The sequence below is a fragment of the Phyllostomus hastatus genome, unplaced genomic scaffold, assembly GCF_019186645.2.
Source record: "Phyllostomus hastatus isolate PE091 unplaced genomic scaffold, TTU_PhHast_1.1 phas_scaffold_501, whole genome shotgun sequence".
In the NCBI taxonomy this organism is placed as follows: Eukaryota; Metazoa; Chordata; class Mammalia; order Chiroptera; family Phyllostomidae; genus Phyllostomus; species Phyllostomus hastatus.
Genome location: NW_025334033.1, coordinates 40,168,840 through 40,186,210, shown reverse-complemented (window position 1 = coordinate 40,186,210; position 17,371 = coordinate 40,168,840). Strand labels below are relative to the sequence as shown.

Below are 17,371 nucleotides of genomic sequence, written 5' to 3'. Positions count from 1 at the left end.
AGCGCTAGTGCTCATGGACAGTTATGGCCGAAACTGCACTTTCTTGTCCAGCAATTAGGCAAATGTGATTTGCACCGCGCTTCCAAATTTTAGTTGACATGGGGCCAATTTAACTCAGAAGGACTGGGTTAATTCGGTGGGGGTTGGGTGGGGTGAAAAACAATTTGATGGTTTGTTCGATTCCTGTAGTTAAAGAAGAAAGATAACAGAGAGGAGACCGCGTCTTTCGGTTGAAATATTTGTGCTTTTCCTGTTGACACAACCAGAGCCTTGAAAACTGCCCTCAAAACAACTGCTAAAAAAGCGGTTTTTGATGCTACAAATCCATGCCTTTTGTTCCTACTGCAATCCTTTATTGGATGCACACGCAGGCGGAACCCGTGTGGCAATTGCGGGGCGGGTACATGTGGTGCGACGTTGGGGCGCACCCCACGCCCACGCGCGCAGCGCGACTCCCGGAGGTGGTGCGGGACTGGGCGGAGCCCGGCGGCACTGCTCCCGGGGGGGCGTGGAAGCAGCCGCAGAGGCCTGGGAGAGCCGCTGCGCTGCTAGGGCGCGGCCCGTCTTCCTCCGGTGGAGTAGGGCGCACCCCGCCGCCATGAGCTGGGACTTTCTGCTTTTGCTGCTGGCGCTGTTCGCGCTGCTGGCGTTCGTGGTGCAGCTGCTGCGCTTCCTGCGGGCTGATGGGGACCTGACCCTGCTGTGGGCCGAGTGGCAGGGGCGACGTCCAGGTGAGGACCCGCAGCCATCCCTCCAGTATGGAAGGCCGGGCCCCCTGCCAGCGAGTCTGCGCTGCCTTCGAGTCTCTGGGTGGCGTGGAGCTTCCGAGTCGCAAGGCTGAACCTTTTCCAGGGGCTGCGGGCGAGGGAGGAAGTGGCGATTCTGCCTATAATCTAGTATGCTGGTTGGCTAGACTTGCATTGTCGCCAAAGTGATAGAGTATGGAATGGGTGGGCTCCCTCAGGACCCTCAATTCTTACCTGGCTCTCAGGGATTCCGATGCAGTGTCGGAGGACCGTAGTTGGAGTAGTGCGCGCGTTCCCTTGGTGTGTAAACGAGCCCCCTTTTGATGACTGGAGCTCCGTCTTTCTACTTGATGAAGTTGTTTATCCACCACTTTTCACTCCCCTGGGGTTTTGAAATGGCAAAACTTGAAATTCTCAACGAAAAGAAGATCTAAACCTCTGTAAATTTAAGAAAAGGTTTTTATTTGGACTAAATTGAGGACATACCAGAGAGCAGAACTCCAAGAAGCCTTGAAACACTGCGCTGACTTGGAAGAGTGAGGGCTGCTTATACAGGTAGAGGGGTAAGCGAGAAGTACACACATTTCAAAGATTAACATTTTTACATCAGGGGGAAAGGATGTACAGATAAGGCTGGGCTGTCCCCCGCTGGCACAGAGGAATCTGAAAATAGAGTTTGGAAGCATACATTCTTCAAGGCAAACTTTTATCAGGATGCAGAAAGAACAGGCACTGCTTTCTATAATCATTTCTTTTTTCATATTGAAACTGTTAAAAAGTATACGTGATTATCCCCATGGAATATACCCAGTAAGGAGTTTGAAAGGCTGTCTAGTCTCCTTTGGTTAATGAGTTTTAGAGCCGTTAAAACATCCTTCCTTTCTCCGTGTAACCTGGACTTATACACCTAGTTACTCTTTGGAACATGTAAAAGTATAACCCTGGAAAGAACTGGATTGCATTTTGTGGGGAGTAAGATCATTATTGGCATATGAGGGGCATTCCTCCTGTCCCATGTGTATCTGTGTCCTGCTTAATATTTTCTGGTGGTTAACTAATACATTCTCTGTACTCAACAGTGTGCTTTGGTCCTTTACAGCATGTGAACTTTATGTGTTACAAGGACTCATACAAAGCAGACTTTGTTAATTTTACTTTCCAGGTAGAGAAACTAATATTCAGAGAAATTTAATGACCTGCCCAAAGATATGCTTAGGATCCATAAAGGCTGGGGGAAGTAGGATTTTACTGGACCAAGTTTCCTGTATGAAAAGACTCATCATGTGAGGAAGTTTGCTTGGAAGCAAGGGCTAGTATGCTTTTAAAATGGGGCCAGGAGAGAAGGGAAGTGGTATTGCTTCTGTGGGGTGAGAATTGGTTCTTGGGGACCCAAAAGGAACATGCAGGGGTGTCCAAACTTTTGATATCTCTGGGCCACACTGGAAGAAGAGTTGTCTTGGGCCACATTAAATACATTGTGACATGTAATCACAAACAAATCTCAGGGTTTTCATAAATCTACAATTTTGTGCTGGGCCAAATTCATAGCCATCCTGAGCTGCTTGTGGCTCTTGGGCTACAGATTGGGCACTCCTGATAGAATAGTGTTTTGTGTCTCTAGAAAGCTGAACCCTACCTAATGAAATCTTTTCCCTTAGTTTTTCATTTTTGGTGGGACATATGCAACACTGACATTATTGACTTCATGGAAAATACAGTATACATATGCAATGTCAGTGCTATAAAACCATGGCAAATTGATGGCTGTGATTGGCAGGCTTTCTCTTGATGGTTTGCTCCATTTCAGCAGGTGGAATACATGTGCCTACTGGCTGCTTTGTGGATGTTTGTGTTTGATGCTTCCATGTTAACTTGGACTTTGAGAATTACATACAAATAGTTTGTATTTTATTATTTAATTCTTTACAAATTATCCAACCCACTAATTATGCCAAGCTCTGAAAAGGAAAAATGTTGGTAATATCTAGCAGCCAGTTAAATTAGAAGTTATTTTCACATAGCAAGCAAAAGTTAAAAGTTAAGGTGACTAAACATGAATTCTAACAAATTAATTTTTTTAATGTTTTACTTATGCTGTTTTTACTTGGAAGCGAGGGCTAGTATGCCTCCAAATAACAATTTTGGAGGATTTTGAATAGATTTAATTACATTGCTATTATGTAGTTATATGATTTGTTAACTTGCATATGTAGTTTAATACATTACTATTTATCTGAGTAATCACATGACATTAAAAGTTATTCAGCAAATACAGATATAAAGTTAAGTTAAATGTTAATAGTGTTTCATTTTTAACTTTTAATTTTTGAATTTAGCTATTCTTACTGGAGTACACTTTACAGAATGCCTTAAATATAAGGTACAGATATATGTATAAACAGACAGAGAGTATATCAGTGGAATTACAATTCCATGGTGGAGTTGTTAGGAAAAAAATAACTTACAGGACCCCTGGGAGTGAGGGGTAATGAAAAAAAGTGAAAAGACCTTGAGGACAGACTCCGGTCCCAAAGTAGCTCACATTGGAAAGATGGACAGATTCTTATCAAGATGAAAAAAAATCATCTTCTCTGAAGGTTTATTATTTTTGTCACTTAAAATATAAATAATATGTTCACATAATAAAAAATTAAAAATACAAGGGATATACAGTGAAAAATAAAGCTGTTTCCCAGCCTTGCCCCCACCTACTCCGTATGCCTCTCTAGAGGGAACCACCATGTCCCACCTTTTACGTATTCTTCTAGAGAAGTTCTCTGCATTTCTAAGCATATATCTCACATGGTGACATTTAAGGGTGACTAATTTTAGACATTGCATGTTGATCCAGAAAAAATATCTGGCACAAGTCCAGAGCAGGGCAAGTCTCAATAGCAGCACATGTGAGGGAAACTCAGGTTTTAGTTGACAGGAACCTCAAAATGAGGCAAGTGTGAAGTGACTGCCAGAAAAATTAAGCAAGCCTGGGAGATATTTAGTGTCTTGAAGCAGCAAACTCCCAACAACAACAGATGTCTTCTGTAACCTGGGTCAGCCTTTGTGCTGGGCACTAGGGACACAGCAGTGACTGATCCAGCCACTGTCCAGGCCCTCACACAGGGTGTCTTCTGGGGAACAAGGGAAGCAATTTAGTTACCTCACCCTGCTCTGAACTGTACAGACCCCGTGGGAATCCTGTGTCCTGCTCTGGTCGACTCCCTTCAATAGGGACATTGACCAGCTAGAGCCTGTGCAGAGGGGTGGGAGCAGAAGAGTGAAGGAGAAACCTGATGCCATGTCATCTGAGGGAAGGTAGCAGCAATTGGAGGTGTTTATGTACCCTTAGAGGAGCAAGAAGGAGAGGACTTAGGGAGGACATAACACCTGTCTTCAAATAAATGAGGGGTTGTCATGTGCAAGACAGGCTCAATCTATTCTTTCTGGTGTCACAAGGCATCAGATGCTGGTGGGGAGAAGTTAAAGGTATAGCACATCAGGATAAGAATCTTTGAACTCCTTGAAGGATTAGACTGATCCAACAAAAGGAGTGAGTAATTGCCTCAGAGGTCAGTAGCTTCCTCATCCTGTGAGGGAATTAAGTAGAGACTAGTCGACCTAAGGAGAGAATTCTCACACTGGGCTCAGGATTGAACTGTTAAGTTTCTTTGAACTTCAAGAACCTGCTTTCAGAAGCTTTTTAGGGAGGCTGTTGTATATACCAGATTCTGTGCAATTTATAAGCATTGGTGCAAAAAAAAGTTTTCTTCCCCAGGAAGGTGCCAGAACTATAGGTGTATTAAGGTAAAAAAGTGAGCCTGGGGATTTTCATTGTTGGATTTAAATAATATTTGCATTTGGGGGTAAAAATGAAATCTTTCTTAGTTCTACACTAGTTAGTAAACAGTTACAAGCTCTATTTACCCTAGAGTCCAAGTTTTGCAGAACTTTGGAACAAAGAGTGATGCAGACTCTGGCCAGCAATGTCCGTGGTGTTGTGGATGAGACGAACAAATTCACACGGACTGCAGAAGTCCTGTGGAGAAAAAGGGACGGCACGGCCACTCTCTCAAAGAGAGAGCACCTCAACCCTTTCCTGGACAGGCTTTTATTGGCTTTCTAATAGCATACATCAAAGAAGGTTTTCATTCATTATACTTAGGTTTGGTTTAGGTGATTACTTTTTACAGGTAACAAAGGAAAGGATGTTACTGATTACTTCTTACAGATTGACAAGGAAGAAATGTTGCAAATACAAGGGAATGATAAGAGTGATTGGTCTGATTACACTCCATCCTTGGGAGAATTAGCACAGACTTCAGGAAGTAACTTTAAACATGTGCAGTAAACATTTGCTGCTTCAACTCAGGGTGAGAAAGTTTTAGCAAGAGCAAGCCTCAAAGCAGCCTAGGTACAATGCAGGCCTGGTTTCCCACGGGAGAACCAATCCATGGGTCTGGCTCCTGTGTGCCAACTCGCGCCTATCGGTTTTCAGATAGGGCTGGGCTACATTTGCCATTCCACGTGGATAGGTTCCCTATAATGAGTCATTGATGAATGAATAAATGACTCTTTGACTATACTTGCACATTTTTCTATTCCCAAGAAAATCCTTCAGGAAGGTGGCTAAGTTGTGCCCTTCCAGGAAGGCACATCATGTGATAGAAAAGCATTATGGCCCAGACATTATAACAGGGATGTTTCCATCTTTGGTTCAGATTATTTACATGCAACCCCCTTTCCTGAGGACAAGTTGCTTTTTCTTGAATGGCTAAAAAACAGTCGGATTTTAAAACATTGATCATATTAAAATGTGGGCATCATACGCTAGTGGCCAGAATGTGGCCTTTGGAGTGAGATACACCTGGGCTCATATCTCAGCTCTGCTAGGGATCTTGGGTGTTTATTCAACAGTTATTTGTGGAGTCCCATCTATATCACAGTGTGCTAGGCACTGAGGACATAGCAGGAACAAGGAGCAAGGCAAGCAGGGTGTCAGCCATAAGGAAGTTCGTAGTCTAATGGGATAAATGAATTCCTGTAAACTTCAGTTTCCTTTTTTATAAAATTGAGATAATCCATATTTCATAAGGTTCTTGTGAGGGTTTTAATAAGGTAATGTTTTTAAAACACATAGGAAGTAATGAAAAAATGTTAAGCCATTATAGTCAGTAACCTCATTGCCCCTGGCTGGAGAAATTGAAACACACATGTTAGTGAGTGAATATCTTATGTTTTGCTGCCAAAAGTCCATTTGTTAAAGATTTTTAGCAATGATTATTCATTGACATTTTATTAAGCAGTGAGTATGTCAGACACTGCTATGAGAACCCTGCCCGTTTTAACTTGTTCCTCTCAACAATTCTGTGCCAGAGTTTTTACTATTTTCTGGTTGTAGAAAGTTGAGGCTCTGAGTTCTCACATAGGAGTGTTTCACTGCTATGTGCTGGAGCTGGGATTTGAACCCTGGCAACTTCTGGAGCCCACACTATCAACCTGGCAGGTTCTAGGATCGCTTGACTAAGGTAGTCAACCAGTTTCCTAATTTTTTTTCATTTGTTTCAAGTTTCCTGGTAGGGTAGGGTGGATATACAGCTATTGTATGCGGAAATTATCTTTCATTTCTTTTACATGTAAGACATTTTGAAGATTTTTTTCTTTTTAAAAGATTTTATTTATTTACTTTTAGAGAGAGGGGAAGAGAGAGAGAAAGAGGGAGAGAAACATCAATGTGTGAGACATCTATGCATTGCCTCTCGATCAACCCGGACTGTGGACCTGGCCCACAACCCAGCTCAAACTCAGTTTCCTGATTTTTAACTTTCCTAATTGAAAACCAGAAATGTGTATGTTAAGTGACACCTGGTTTGCTATTTTTGACAAATGACACAAATTTTAAGAAACAAGACATGCAGGAACATTGTATCACAGCAACTCGCATTATACCCTCATTAATTAGCGGTATTGTTTAAAACACTTTTTCTTTGCTAACTTTTGGATATGGGTGTAATTCATAGCTTATTTTCTTCCTCCCACCCTTGCTCTTTTCTCAATAGAATGGGAGCTGACTGACATGGTGGTGTGGGTGACTGGAGCATCGAGTGGAATTGGTGAGGAGCTGGCTTACCAGCTGTCTAAACTAGGAGTTTCTTCCTTGGTGCTGTCCGCCAGAAGAGTGCAGGAGCTGGAAAGGGTGAAAAGAAGGTGCCTTGGTAAGTGGATCTAAAAACAGCAGCTGTGCTTCCTAGAAATAAATCAGAATCCAAATTCAAATACAGTTTGGGGAATTTCAGCAGGGAGAGTGGGATTTTCCCGGACAGCACACTCCAGTTCCAAATGCTCCAAGTGTTTTGACCCAAGTCCTCTTCCTTTTGTCATCTCTCAATTGGCAGCCCTGGCCTTTCTCTTCCCTTTTCCTGGCACCTTTTTGCTTTTTTATTTTTTTTAAATTGCACCACTTCTGGGTGTTAGGGAGTGACCACCAATTCTCTCAAATGTTGGTGGGTTTTTAGAAACCAAATAAATGCCTTATATTTTTGTCTCAAAGAAGGAACAGTTTGGTTCTTATGTATGACATACAGGTGTGTAACTGTAGAAATTTACTTAGAAAGGATCCTGACTCATTTTGGTAAATGATACTGAAGTCATGTGGGATGGCATAAGATTTTTGTTATAAAGGACAAAAGAATAGGAAGTGAATTAAGCTTAAAAAATGCACCTTGAGATAGTATTTTTCATGTTAATATATAGAGCAACAAAGTTTATTTTTGTTCTAGTTTTAGTGTGGTTATGTTCACGTTGAAAGCAGCCTCAAGGAATAAAGTTATTATTTAGTATCTAGACTGAGATAATTTTGAATTTTCCAGCAGACCATTTTTTTTTGGTCATCTACCTGTCATCCTGTAGAAATCTTTCTTTCACTTTGCTGATGGAACTAACTACTCGGAAATGAATGTTAGTTGCCAAAGCCCCAAGGGCTCTTGCGTTCTTCCCTGGGCTGTTCCTTGAGGCAGTTGCCCTGCTGGTAAGATCTGCACTAGCAGAGGTGAGCCATGTCAGCATTTCCTAGTTGGAACGAGGCTGGTTGCCTTCCTTTTACCTGCCAGACAACTGGTACACACTTTTTTCTTTCTTTTAAAACAGTTAATGTTTCACAATTTAGTCCTTTGTCCATCAGCCTTTATACATCTGATGTTTCCTTATTGGCATTACTGTACTCCAAGGTCAGAGTTCAAGAAGACTAATTTCAGGTTTTTTCTTTTTTTCTTTGTTGTTTTAAGATTTTATTTATTTATTTTTAGAGAGGAAACGGGGAGAGAGAGAGAGAAAGATCAATGTGCGGTTGCTGGGGGCCATGGCCTGCAACCCAGGCATGTGCCCTGACTGGGAATTGAACCTGCAATGCCTGTTTCGCAGCCCGCACTCAATCCACTGAGCTACGCCAGCCAGGGCAGGTTTTTTCTTTTTTAATAAACAGAAATAGAAAGGGCCATTACAGTCCAACATGATTCTTGGTTGGGAATTCCAGGATTCTGTACTTTTCCATGTTTGCCTCCTGGAATCCTCAGCCTCTGGAAAGAAGTGTCTGTGTGTCATGCCACTAGAGGGCTTGAGTTTCTTAATGATTTTAAGCATAAACTTTGTTTTTCAGTATGTGTAAAAGGGCAACCAATACTGTGAACCTATCATAATATAAAAGTATCTCTATACTTTAAAGAAATTGCTTCAAAAATTTTTTTTTACCATGTAGTATAGTCTTGATTTCCTCTAGTCTGTTCCAATGTTAGACTGTTTATATAGTAGCTTATATATAGTAACCTATATAAACACTCTAACTTTTATAGTCTACTATGGCTACTTCCCATGGAGTCTTCCCAACTCTAGACGAGTTGAGGATTGCCCTTCTCCTTCCCATGTCCCCAGCCAGCTTGTCCGATAAGATGTTGCCATTATTACCGCCAGTCCTCTTCTTGATCACTGAGAGACTCTCCTGCAGGCCCACTCAGAAGTGAGTTTGTTGCCAAGTCTGGTTGTAAGGATGGGTATTAGACTTAATGCAAGTGGCAGGGAGCTTGAATGAACTATTGCGTGACCTCCACACTAATTTTTAAGTGTCTTTATTTAGAGAATGGCAATTTAAAAGGAAAAGATATACTTGTTTTGCCCCTTGACCTGACTGACATAAGTTCACACGAAGTGGCTACCAAAACCGTTCTCCAGGAGTTTGGTAAAGTAAGTAGCATTTTGAATTGATAAGTTTTGCTTTGAAGTAGTTGCAAAAGTGATTCCCATCTGTGGTGCTGTCATTAAAAGGGCTTGAGGCAAATGGGTCCATTCAGTGAGATCAGGGCCTGTGAGTTGGGCCTCTTAATTTCTGAGTCTTTGGCTTTGTGTGATTACTACTTTTCATAATTTAACAAGTACTAACTCCTCTGTGGAGAACAAAAGAAGCTAGAAACTCAGTGCCTTTTATTTTTATAACACTTGCTACTTCCCATAAAGAATCACCTAAAATAGGAATTGATTCCACAGGCGAATCCTGTTTTTATTTTATATTTTTATTGCTGATTTCTGGAAATACACCATTCTGAGTGAATGATTCTTCAAGTTAACAATATAAGCAGTCAGCCCTAGGTATTCCATCAAACTCCATTACAGGTCATCCCCAAAGTGACCCTTTTCTGATTTTATTTAACTAGATCGACATTCTGGTCAACAATGGTGGAAAGTCCCAGCGTTCTCTCTGTGTGGAAACCAGCCTGGATGTCTACAAGGAGCTCATAAAGCTTAACTACTTAGGGACAGTGTCCTTGACAATGTGTGTTCTGCCTCACATGATCGAGAGGAAACAAGGAAAGATTGTTACTGTGAATAGCTTCATGGGTATCGTATCTATGCCCCTTTCTAGTGGATATTGTGCCAGCAAACATGCTCTTCGGGTAAGGCTGCTCAAACTGGCTTGCATAGAACTGACATCAATGTGCATGGGGGATATGGCTGCCACTGCAAGAGGTCATTGGAACTATGCAGTGATGCAGAGGGATAGAGAGACCCAAGGAGATCTTTGATAGAGGATATCCCCCAAAGATGCCTAAAAAGACTTGAACCTCACCTCCCTCTTTCTAATTCAGCAAACATGTATTGAGCACCTACAACTGTGCCATGAGCTGCAGCAGATCCCAGGGATAAAAAAATGATGAGATACGGTCCCTGCCCTCAAGAATTGTATAATCCAGTCAACATATCACCCTTCACCTTTTCCTTATTTCTACCGCATCTTCGTGGCAAATTTGGGATCTACCCCGGATTTCTTCATATACTCCAGGGTGTAGTTTTCTTCCCTACTTCTGGGACTTCTTTTTCCTCCCTCCTTTTAGGTGGGGTTCATTTAACCTGGTCTACATATATAAGCATGGAAATAGGAACTACCCATTAGAGGATCTGCCTTGTGCTTCATAGCCCTGCTGGGACTAGCTTTGACTGTATTTACCCTGGGTTCACTGGAAGAAGACAGGCTAGGAGAGAAGCTTGATTTGGTTTGCTTAACTTTTGAGTTGTCAATATTAGAAATGAATGAATTTTTAATGATGGGTAAGAGTGGATATGAAGAAATGTTATTAAACTATAACAAGGAACAAATTAAGTCATAAGGCCAAGAGGAGAAGAATAATTAAAGAAGATTCCTAATTTGTAGTTAATGCTGTTGAAGGTCAGTTTACAGAGAATGGTTCACTGTTGGAATGATGAGACGGATAGGTGAATGATCATCAGTTTCAGGAAAATGTGAAGGGTTGGTTCCTTGGGACATCCTTTCTGTTGTGAAAAGCAGACAGTTGCAGAGAGTGAGGAAAGGGACTGCTACGTGACCATTTCCTCATATTTGGCAACAGGGTATCAGTCACTTCCTGTAGAGCAGCTGGGCAACTCTGGTAGATGAGGGAAGGCAGCTCCCCCATCTGTTTGGCACCAAGTATGTCATGAGACATGCAGGATGCTCTCAGTCAAACACAATGTAAGTTGTCTGGCCTGCCCTCTAAGGCTCACTATTTTATTGTTGGCTTTGATCCTCTGACACAATGTGTCAGATAAAGGCTCTTTGAAGAGCACATTTCCTTGTCAGATGCCAGCTAGAGTGAACTTGTTTATCCATGAAAAGTTCACACTATCATGTTATACTAGATGTGACTTCAAACAAGAAGAGGTTTTAATGTCTGATATATTGGCTCTTATGGTGTCTGTCCTCTCTCCTCTTTGCTAAAGAGCGGCAGAAAGTGAAGGGTATGGGAGTTTCTTCATTTAGAAAGCCTTTTTCCTGCCCATCAGAGTTAGGCACTGTCTTAGTCTCTGGCAGCATGAATCATCGTAGGCCCTGTGTTTTTGTTAGGGGTCAGAGTTAAGAGCTGGTACCTACTTTAACGTTGTTGGATCATAAATACATGTATCCTAGGGGTTAGGTCTTTAGGCTTTTCAGTAGTTAACTCAGCTCATAACAATGTAATCTTGGATCATTTTCCAAATTAGGAAAAGAGATTTAGGGAAAGTAGATGTTTACTCCCTATTTGGTTTAGAAATGGCAAGTATATTTAAGTCTAGAGGGTTTTACTGTCCAGAGAAGTTGAATGTTGGCTGAAACTAATGTTAAACTGGTAATAAATAGAAAAGGTTGATTCCCTCCCCTTCCTCTCTCTCTCCCTCCCTCTTTCCCTCCCTTCCTTCCTTCCCTCCTTCCCCCTCCCCTCTTCCCTCTCTCCCTCCCTTTCTCTCTCCCTCCCTTCCTTATCTGAGGACATGTTCACTGATTTTAGAGAGAGAGAAAAGGGGGCAGAGAGGGAGAGAGCCAGCCAGCCAGCCAGCCAGACACAGACATTGATGTGAGACAGAAATATCAATCGGTTGCCTCCTGTACATGCCCCAACCAGAGATTGAACCCACATCCTAGGCATGTGCTCTGACTGAGGATCGGACCCACAACCTTTCTGTGTATGGGATGACCCTCCAACCAGCTGAGCCACCTGGCTAGGGGTTCTTTCTCGATGAGAGTTTCTGTTAAGTACTAATTCCCTCCCCATCCCCCCGCCCCAATACTGGCACATTAGACCACTTTGAGAGATAAAAAGAAACCAAACCTGAGTGATTCTCAGTGGAGAACATGCACCCCTTTTGGAGTGAGATATGGGGATTGGTGTAGAGTGTGTATCACAATCTCCAGGAGGTATTTTTTCACCTATCCAGTGTTTGCTTACCTTAAAAATCACTGATGGCATGATCCACCACTACCAAACAGGTGAACCATTCATACCTCGAAAGAGCTGAAAATGCTATTCTAGATGGCCTCCAGTCTTATGGTTAAAAATACCTAATAAGGTTGCACAATTACATTTCCTGTTAGTCACGCATTTCAGAACGTATTTTGATAATGTGTTGCTTTATTGTCCCTCATAGTTGAAGAACTATGTAGGTATTAATTTGCTTAAACATGAGATATATGTCTGTATTTATTTGCTTTTTTATTTTGTCTACTAGGGTTTTTTTAACAGCCTTCGAGCTGAACTCTTCGAATACCCAGGTATAGTAGTGTCTAACATTTTCCCAGGACCTGTGCAATCAAATATTGTGAAGAATGCCCTAACTAATGATGTCACACAGGTAAAAATTTCTAGTTGGGATATAATTTGAATGCTTTAGTAGTTATTTATTGGTGTTATATCACTATGCCTCAGGGTTTTGTGACTTATTTACAAGCCGTAACTCATAGCATAAGGAAAATTGTGAAGGTTAGCTGATAGTGTTTTGACAGCCAGTTTTAATAAAGGCTAAAGAAATTGTTGGGTAAGTAATCCACTGTAATGGGATTTAAAAAACCCAGTTTCTGTCCATTCACAAAGTATAGCAATACTGAAAGGCTCTGTGTGGCTAAATTTTAGTATATTAAATGTATTGCTCTTTTAAAGAGGAATTGCGGTGAAGGAGCTTAGAAAAAGCCTTGTTCTGTTGTGATAATTTTAGGTTAGCTTCACCTAGGCCTGTGCTGCCCTCAGCTCGGATTACACAGAGTGATTTATCAATGAATATCAGATGTCTAATGAAGAATCCAGTCACTCAGTAATACAAAATCCCTCTAAAGACCATGACATTTTCCTTTTTCTCCATTAAGATCTATTTCTACTGTGACATCAATCTGTATATGCTTGTATGTAAATGTTCACAGATATAATTTATATTTTTCACACTTTCTGTGGAGGCTCTAAGGTAAAATGGAATAATCATCCCACTGTAGAAATCAAGGGACTTGGAATGTAGACATGGTTATTTTAATGGTCTGTGTCAATGCAGATGAGTAACTACCTTCCTGGGCCTCAGTTTATTTATTTATAGAATGATAGTGGGTTGACTAGATTAGCAGTACTAGATGTGTCCACTACCAAGAAACCACTTTTTTATCTTTTTCCTCCATTTCACCCCCAAGGACTCTATGTGGTTTTTTTTTTATATTTTTTTCAAGGATATGTTTATTGTTTTTAGAGAGAGGAAGGGAGAGACAGAGAGGGTGAGACAGCAACAGACATCGATATGAGAGAGAAACATTGATTGGTTGCTTCCTGTATGCACCCCGACCTGGGGATCAAACCTACAACCTAGCTGTGTGCCCCGACTGGCAACCTTTTGTGCATGGGACAATGCTCAACCAAGTGAGCCATCCAGCCAGGGCTGGACTCTTCTGTGTTAATAGAATTTAATTTGTTAAATGTATGTATGAATTTGCTTAAAGATTTTTATTATTAAAGTGATATATGATTATCCTAAAGTACACTAAGATGATACAATTCTAATTAAAAGCAGAGAAACTTCATCTTTTAGTTAGCCTGCACAGTCTTATCTGGTAAGTGTATACGATTCCTGTTAGGCATTTTGAAATATTGTAGACAGCTGTTAGTACCAATGGGAAACTCCTAGGCAGCATGAGATCACATAAAGGAGTCACTCAACTAGATGACTTCTGGGTCCTTTCTAGCTTAAAAGTTTTTAATTTTTTATTATTTTTTTTTTATTTTTAGAAAGAGGGGAAGGGAAGGAGAAAGAAAGGGAGAGAAACTCTCAATGGGTTTTCTCTCACATGGCCCCCACTGGGGACCTGGCCTACAACCCAGGCATGTGCCCTAATTGGGAATCAACCAGCAACCCTTTGGTTCACAGCCTGAGCTCAATCCACTGAGCTACACCAGGCATGGCTCTAGCTTAAAAGTTTTATGAAATGCCTTGGATAAACACTCAGCATTCATTTCATCTTTAAAATGTTTCTTAGTCTGTAGGTAGCGACCCAGACCAGCCCAACAAGATGGCCACCAGCCGTTGTGTGCGACTGATGCTGGTCAGCATGGCCAATGACCTGAAGGAAGTTTGGATTGGAGAGCAGCCTTTTCTGTTGGTGGCATATCTGTGGCAGTATATGCCAACCTGGGGCATGTGGCTAATGAACATACTGGGGAAGAAAATCATTAAGAACTTTATGGGTGGTCTGGTAAGAACAATTTACACATTTCTTAATACATATCAAACTTGTAGGGAAGCATGACATTTTCTAGTGCTTAAAAACTTTTCTTAACCTTCTACTAATCTCATGAGATCAACACAAAAGATATAAAAGGTATTTTATCCCCCATGCGTATCTGTTGGATCATTATAAATTATTACTGGTCTTGGAGAAAGAAGTTTACTGTAAGGTAAAATCAAAACAAAGATTGCCATTTTTTCTTCTACACTTACTGTTTGACCACTCACTGTATGTGCCGAATGTTCTTTCTTCTCACAAACTCCCACTCACCCTACACAACGGCTCTGGTGTCACCTCCTCAGGTTGATAGCCGGCCTGCCATCTCATTTCTCCCCAGGACCATGTGGATGTCAGCCCTGTGCTCACCTCTGCTGAAGCACTTGTGCTGTTAAAACTGATGTAGCCTTGCTCGGTCGTACAGGCTCCTTTGCACTGATCCAGAAACACTCCGCACATCCGAGACGTGCCTGCGTCTGTGTCCAAGAAAATAGGCGGATCATTCATTCTTTCAACACTCCTCCTTAGAGAAAAGTGAAGAATATTATGAACTATTTCTGAGAAAATTCTGACCATTCAAAGAATTTAATGTATGAACAGCACAGGAAATGTTAAGGAATTAAGCCAGAAATTACAGAGATGATTACACAAAGAAAGGTTATTTCTGTGGATGGTTTTTATTATTGAAACATTTCTTCCAATGATACTACCTTCTTCCAGAAATAAGTGAGTAGGGACTGACGCAGAAACAGAATTATAAAGTGGGATTACCATGTGTATCATTATATAACCTACCACTAGTTAAGCAATCCATGAATTGTTGGATGATTCATTTGCTTCAACTTTCTGCAGGACAGTAAAAATGAATTAGTGAAAAAGGCAAAAATGCTTAAAGCAAAATGCTGCACTAACCCATCCAGAGCATGAAAAATCATGAAGGTGGCGGGGAAGAGGGGGTGGCTATACATTTTCTCCCAACTTGTACTGCGGACCAGTTTGCTTTGGGCCAAATCATGAGTAAATGTTTTGGTAATATTGGGGCTTGGTAGTGTGGGATGGTTCTAAAGGTAGAGCTTTATCAACAATTACATCTGAGTTTTAAATTTGGGATATAGGTGACATAGTTGTATTGTGCCCACTGCTGGATGAGAGTCAAGAGGGAAACGCCACCTCACTAGAGAGGTGACACAGCACCCTGGTGCCGGGCTGCGTGGGTTGAAATCCCAGTTTTGCCTCATTCAGTCCCACGACCTCAGGCCAGTTACTTCTCTGTCAGTAATGTCCCTGTCTACAAAATGGAGATTAACGATGACAACAGCACCTAGTCACAGAATTGTTATAGGGATGGAAGGAGTTACTATGTGGACAACTCTTAAAACATACTGTGGAGTGTTGTACTCATTAAGGGTTAGCTGTTAATACTTTCATTTTGATGGTAAAAGGATACTGAGCTAATAGTGTGAAGATTAAAGAGTTGAATACTACAGCAGAGAGACACACATTATAGAAATAATTGTTTCAGAGGGGAGAGAAGGACCAGGGTCTAGAGTTTCAGTCCCACTGTAGCAGATGTTACAATATTTTATTTCTTTACATGATATTTAACTGTAAAATCTAAACATTATTCAGTAAATCTAGCACTTGACGGTCTTTCTCTTCCTACCACTATCTTGAATATATTGCTTATTATGTAGTCTTGTTGCTTTATCACTTTTTAAATGATACGCTGGGCATCATTTCATTTCCCAGTACTATTTCTGAGATATCATACCTCATTCTTTACACAAAACCATAGAAACTTTTAAACATTGTTTCTCATTTTTTTACTCAATTCTCTCCTCCCTCCTTCTTCCTCCACATTGTTACTTCTATTTTACATATCCATCCCCTTATTGCAACTTGTTTATAACCTAAGTTAAGAGAATACCAGTATAGCTTTATCCCAAACTAAATGTACTTGGGGATAATACTCGAATTTGTTTCTGTCCTTTAGTCTGGGAACAGTATGGCTGGAACTTTGTTAAAGTGAACGTTTGTTATTTTTTAAGAACAATGGCTACATTCCATTTTGTGTTTTATCTTTCTGTCTTAGTGCAAATTCTTGGAAGTAGTAAATGCATGTCTTCTCAAATGAAATGTCACATTTTAGGAATGATTGTGTTGCCTTGTTTAAAAGCAATATACTCAAAAGTTCACAAATCATTTTAGAGTTATCTGTCAAATATTTCAATTCTAAATATTCTGATTCTTTGTAATCATTAAGGCAAGTCTGTGTACGTACGATGTGCTGCTCCAGAAGAGTGATAATAGAGATTTCAGCATTAACCAAATGACATGAGCAGATGCGTATCAGTGATAGAAGAGATAATGATGCCAAGCCTATTCTGCAGATCTAGAATTAACTATGATTTTTATTCTTATTTAAGCATTTGCCCAGGTTTTATAAATAATTCTCACAGTGAATCATAATGATATAGTCCCTTAAAACAGGAGGAATTGTCAAAAACTGGGGTAAACACAAGGAGGGACTGATTTGTATTACTGTCACTCTGTTACAGGGTACATTTTCTTACATAAACACCTGGAGGGCAAAACGTGACTGATGGAGTACCTGAATTTTCAAGCCACTGGAGGAAGAACCAGAAACCATGAAAACACCCATCTTCTCGTACGCAGAAGAGTAACTTGTGATTTTACTTCTTAATAGAAACTTTCTTTCCAACATGTAATAAACAACAAATAAAAGATTGCCATGAATCTTGCAATAAAGAGTAATACATACTACATTCTTGGGAAAAAAAAAGAGCATTTTAACATACTCTAGCACTTATCCTTAAAATCTAGGTTAGCAAAGTGGTAATCAAAGAATTACAGTAATCCATTTAATGTAAATGTATGGAATATTACACAAAGCTGAGTAGTGAGCAGATATAAACACCTGTTATATGCCATTTGCTGTATTGAGGTGTTTTGTATTAATTCATTTATTCCTCATAACAGCACACTAAGGTAGGTGTTCGTATCCACCTTTATAGATTAAAAATGAGGTGCCCAAAGCAAGTTGGTGTTATTTTCCCAA

The 17,371-nt window shown here is 40.7% G+C and overlaps 1 protein-coding gene across 1 annotated transcript; it reads left to right on the top strand.

Annotated features, from left to right (window-relative positions):
• Positions 1-474: 474 nt before the first annotated feature.
• Positions 475-17,057, top strand: DHRS7 (dehydrogenase/reductase 7). Its single transcript, XM_045823791.1, has 7 exons — positions 475-731; positions 6,800-6,955; positions 8,869-8,975; positions 9,443-9,682; positions 12,267-12,389; positions 14,047-14,262; positions 16,851-17,057. Exons 1-7 carry the CDS (start codon positions 599-601, stop codon positions 16,893-16,895), a joined length of 1,020 nt encoding a protein of 339 aa, XP_045679747.1. The 5' UTR covers positions 475-598; the 3' UTR covers positions 16,896-17,057.
• The last annotated feature ends 314 nt before the right edge of the window (positions 17,058-17,371 follow it).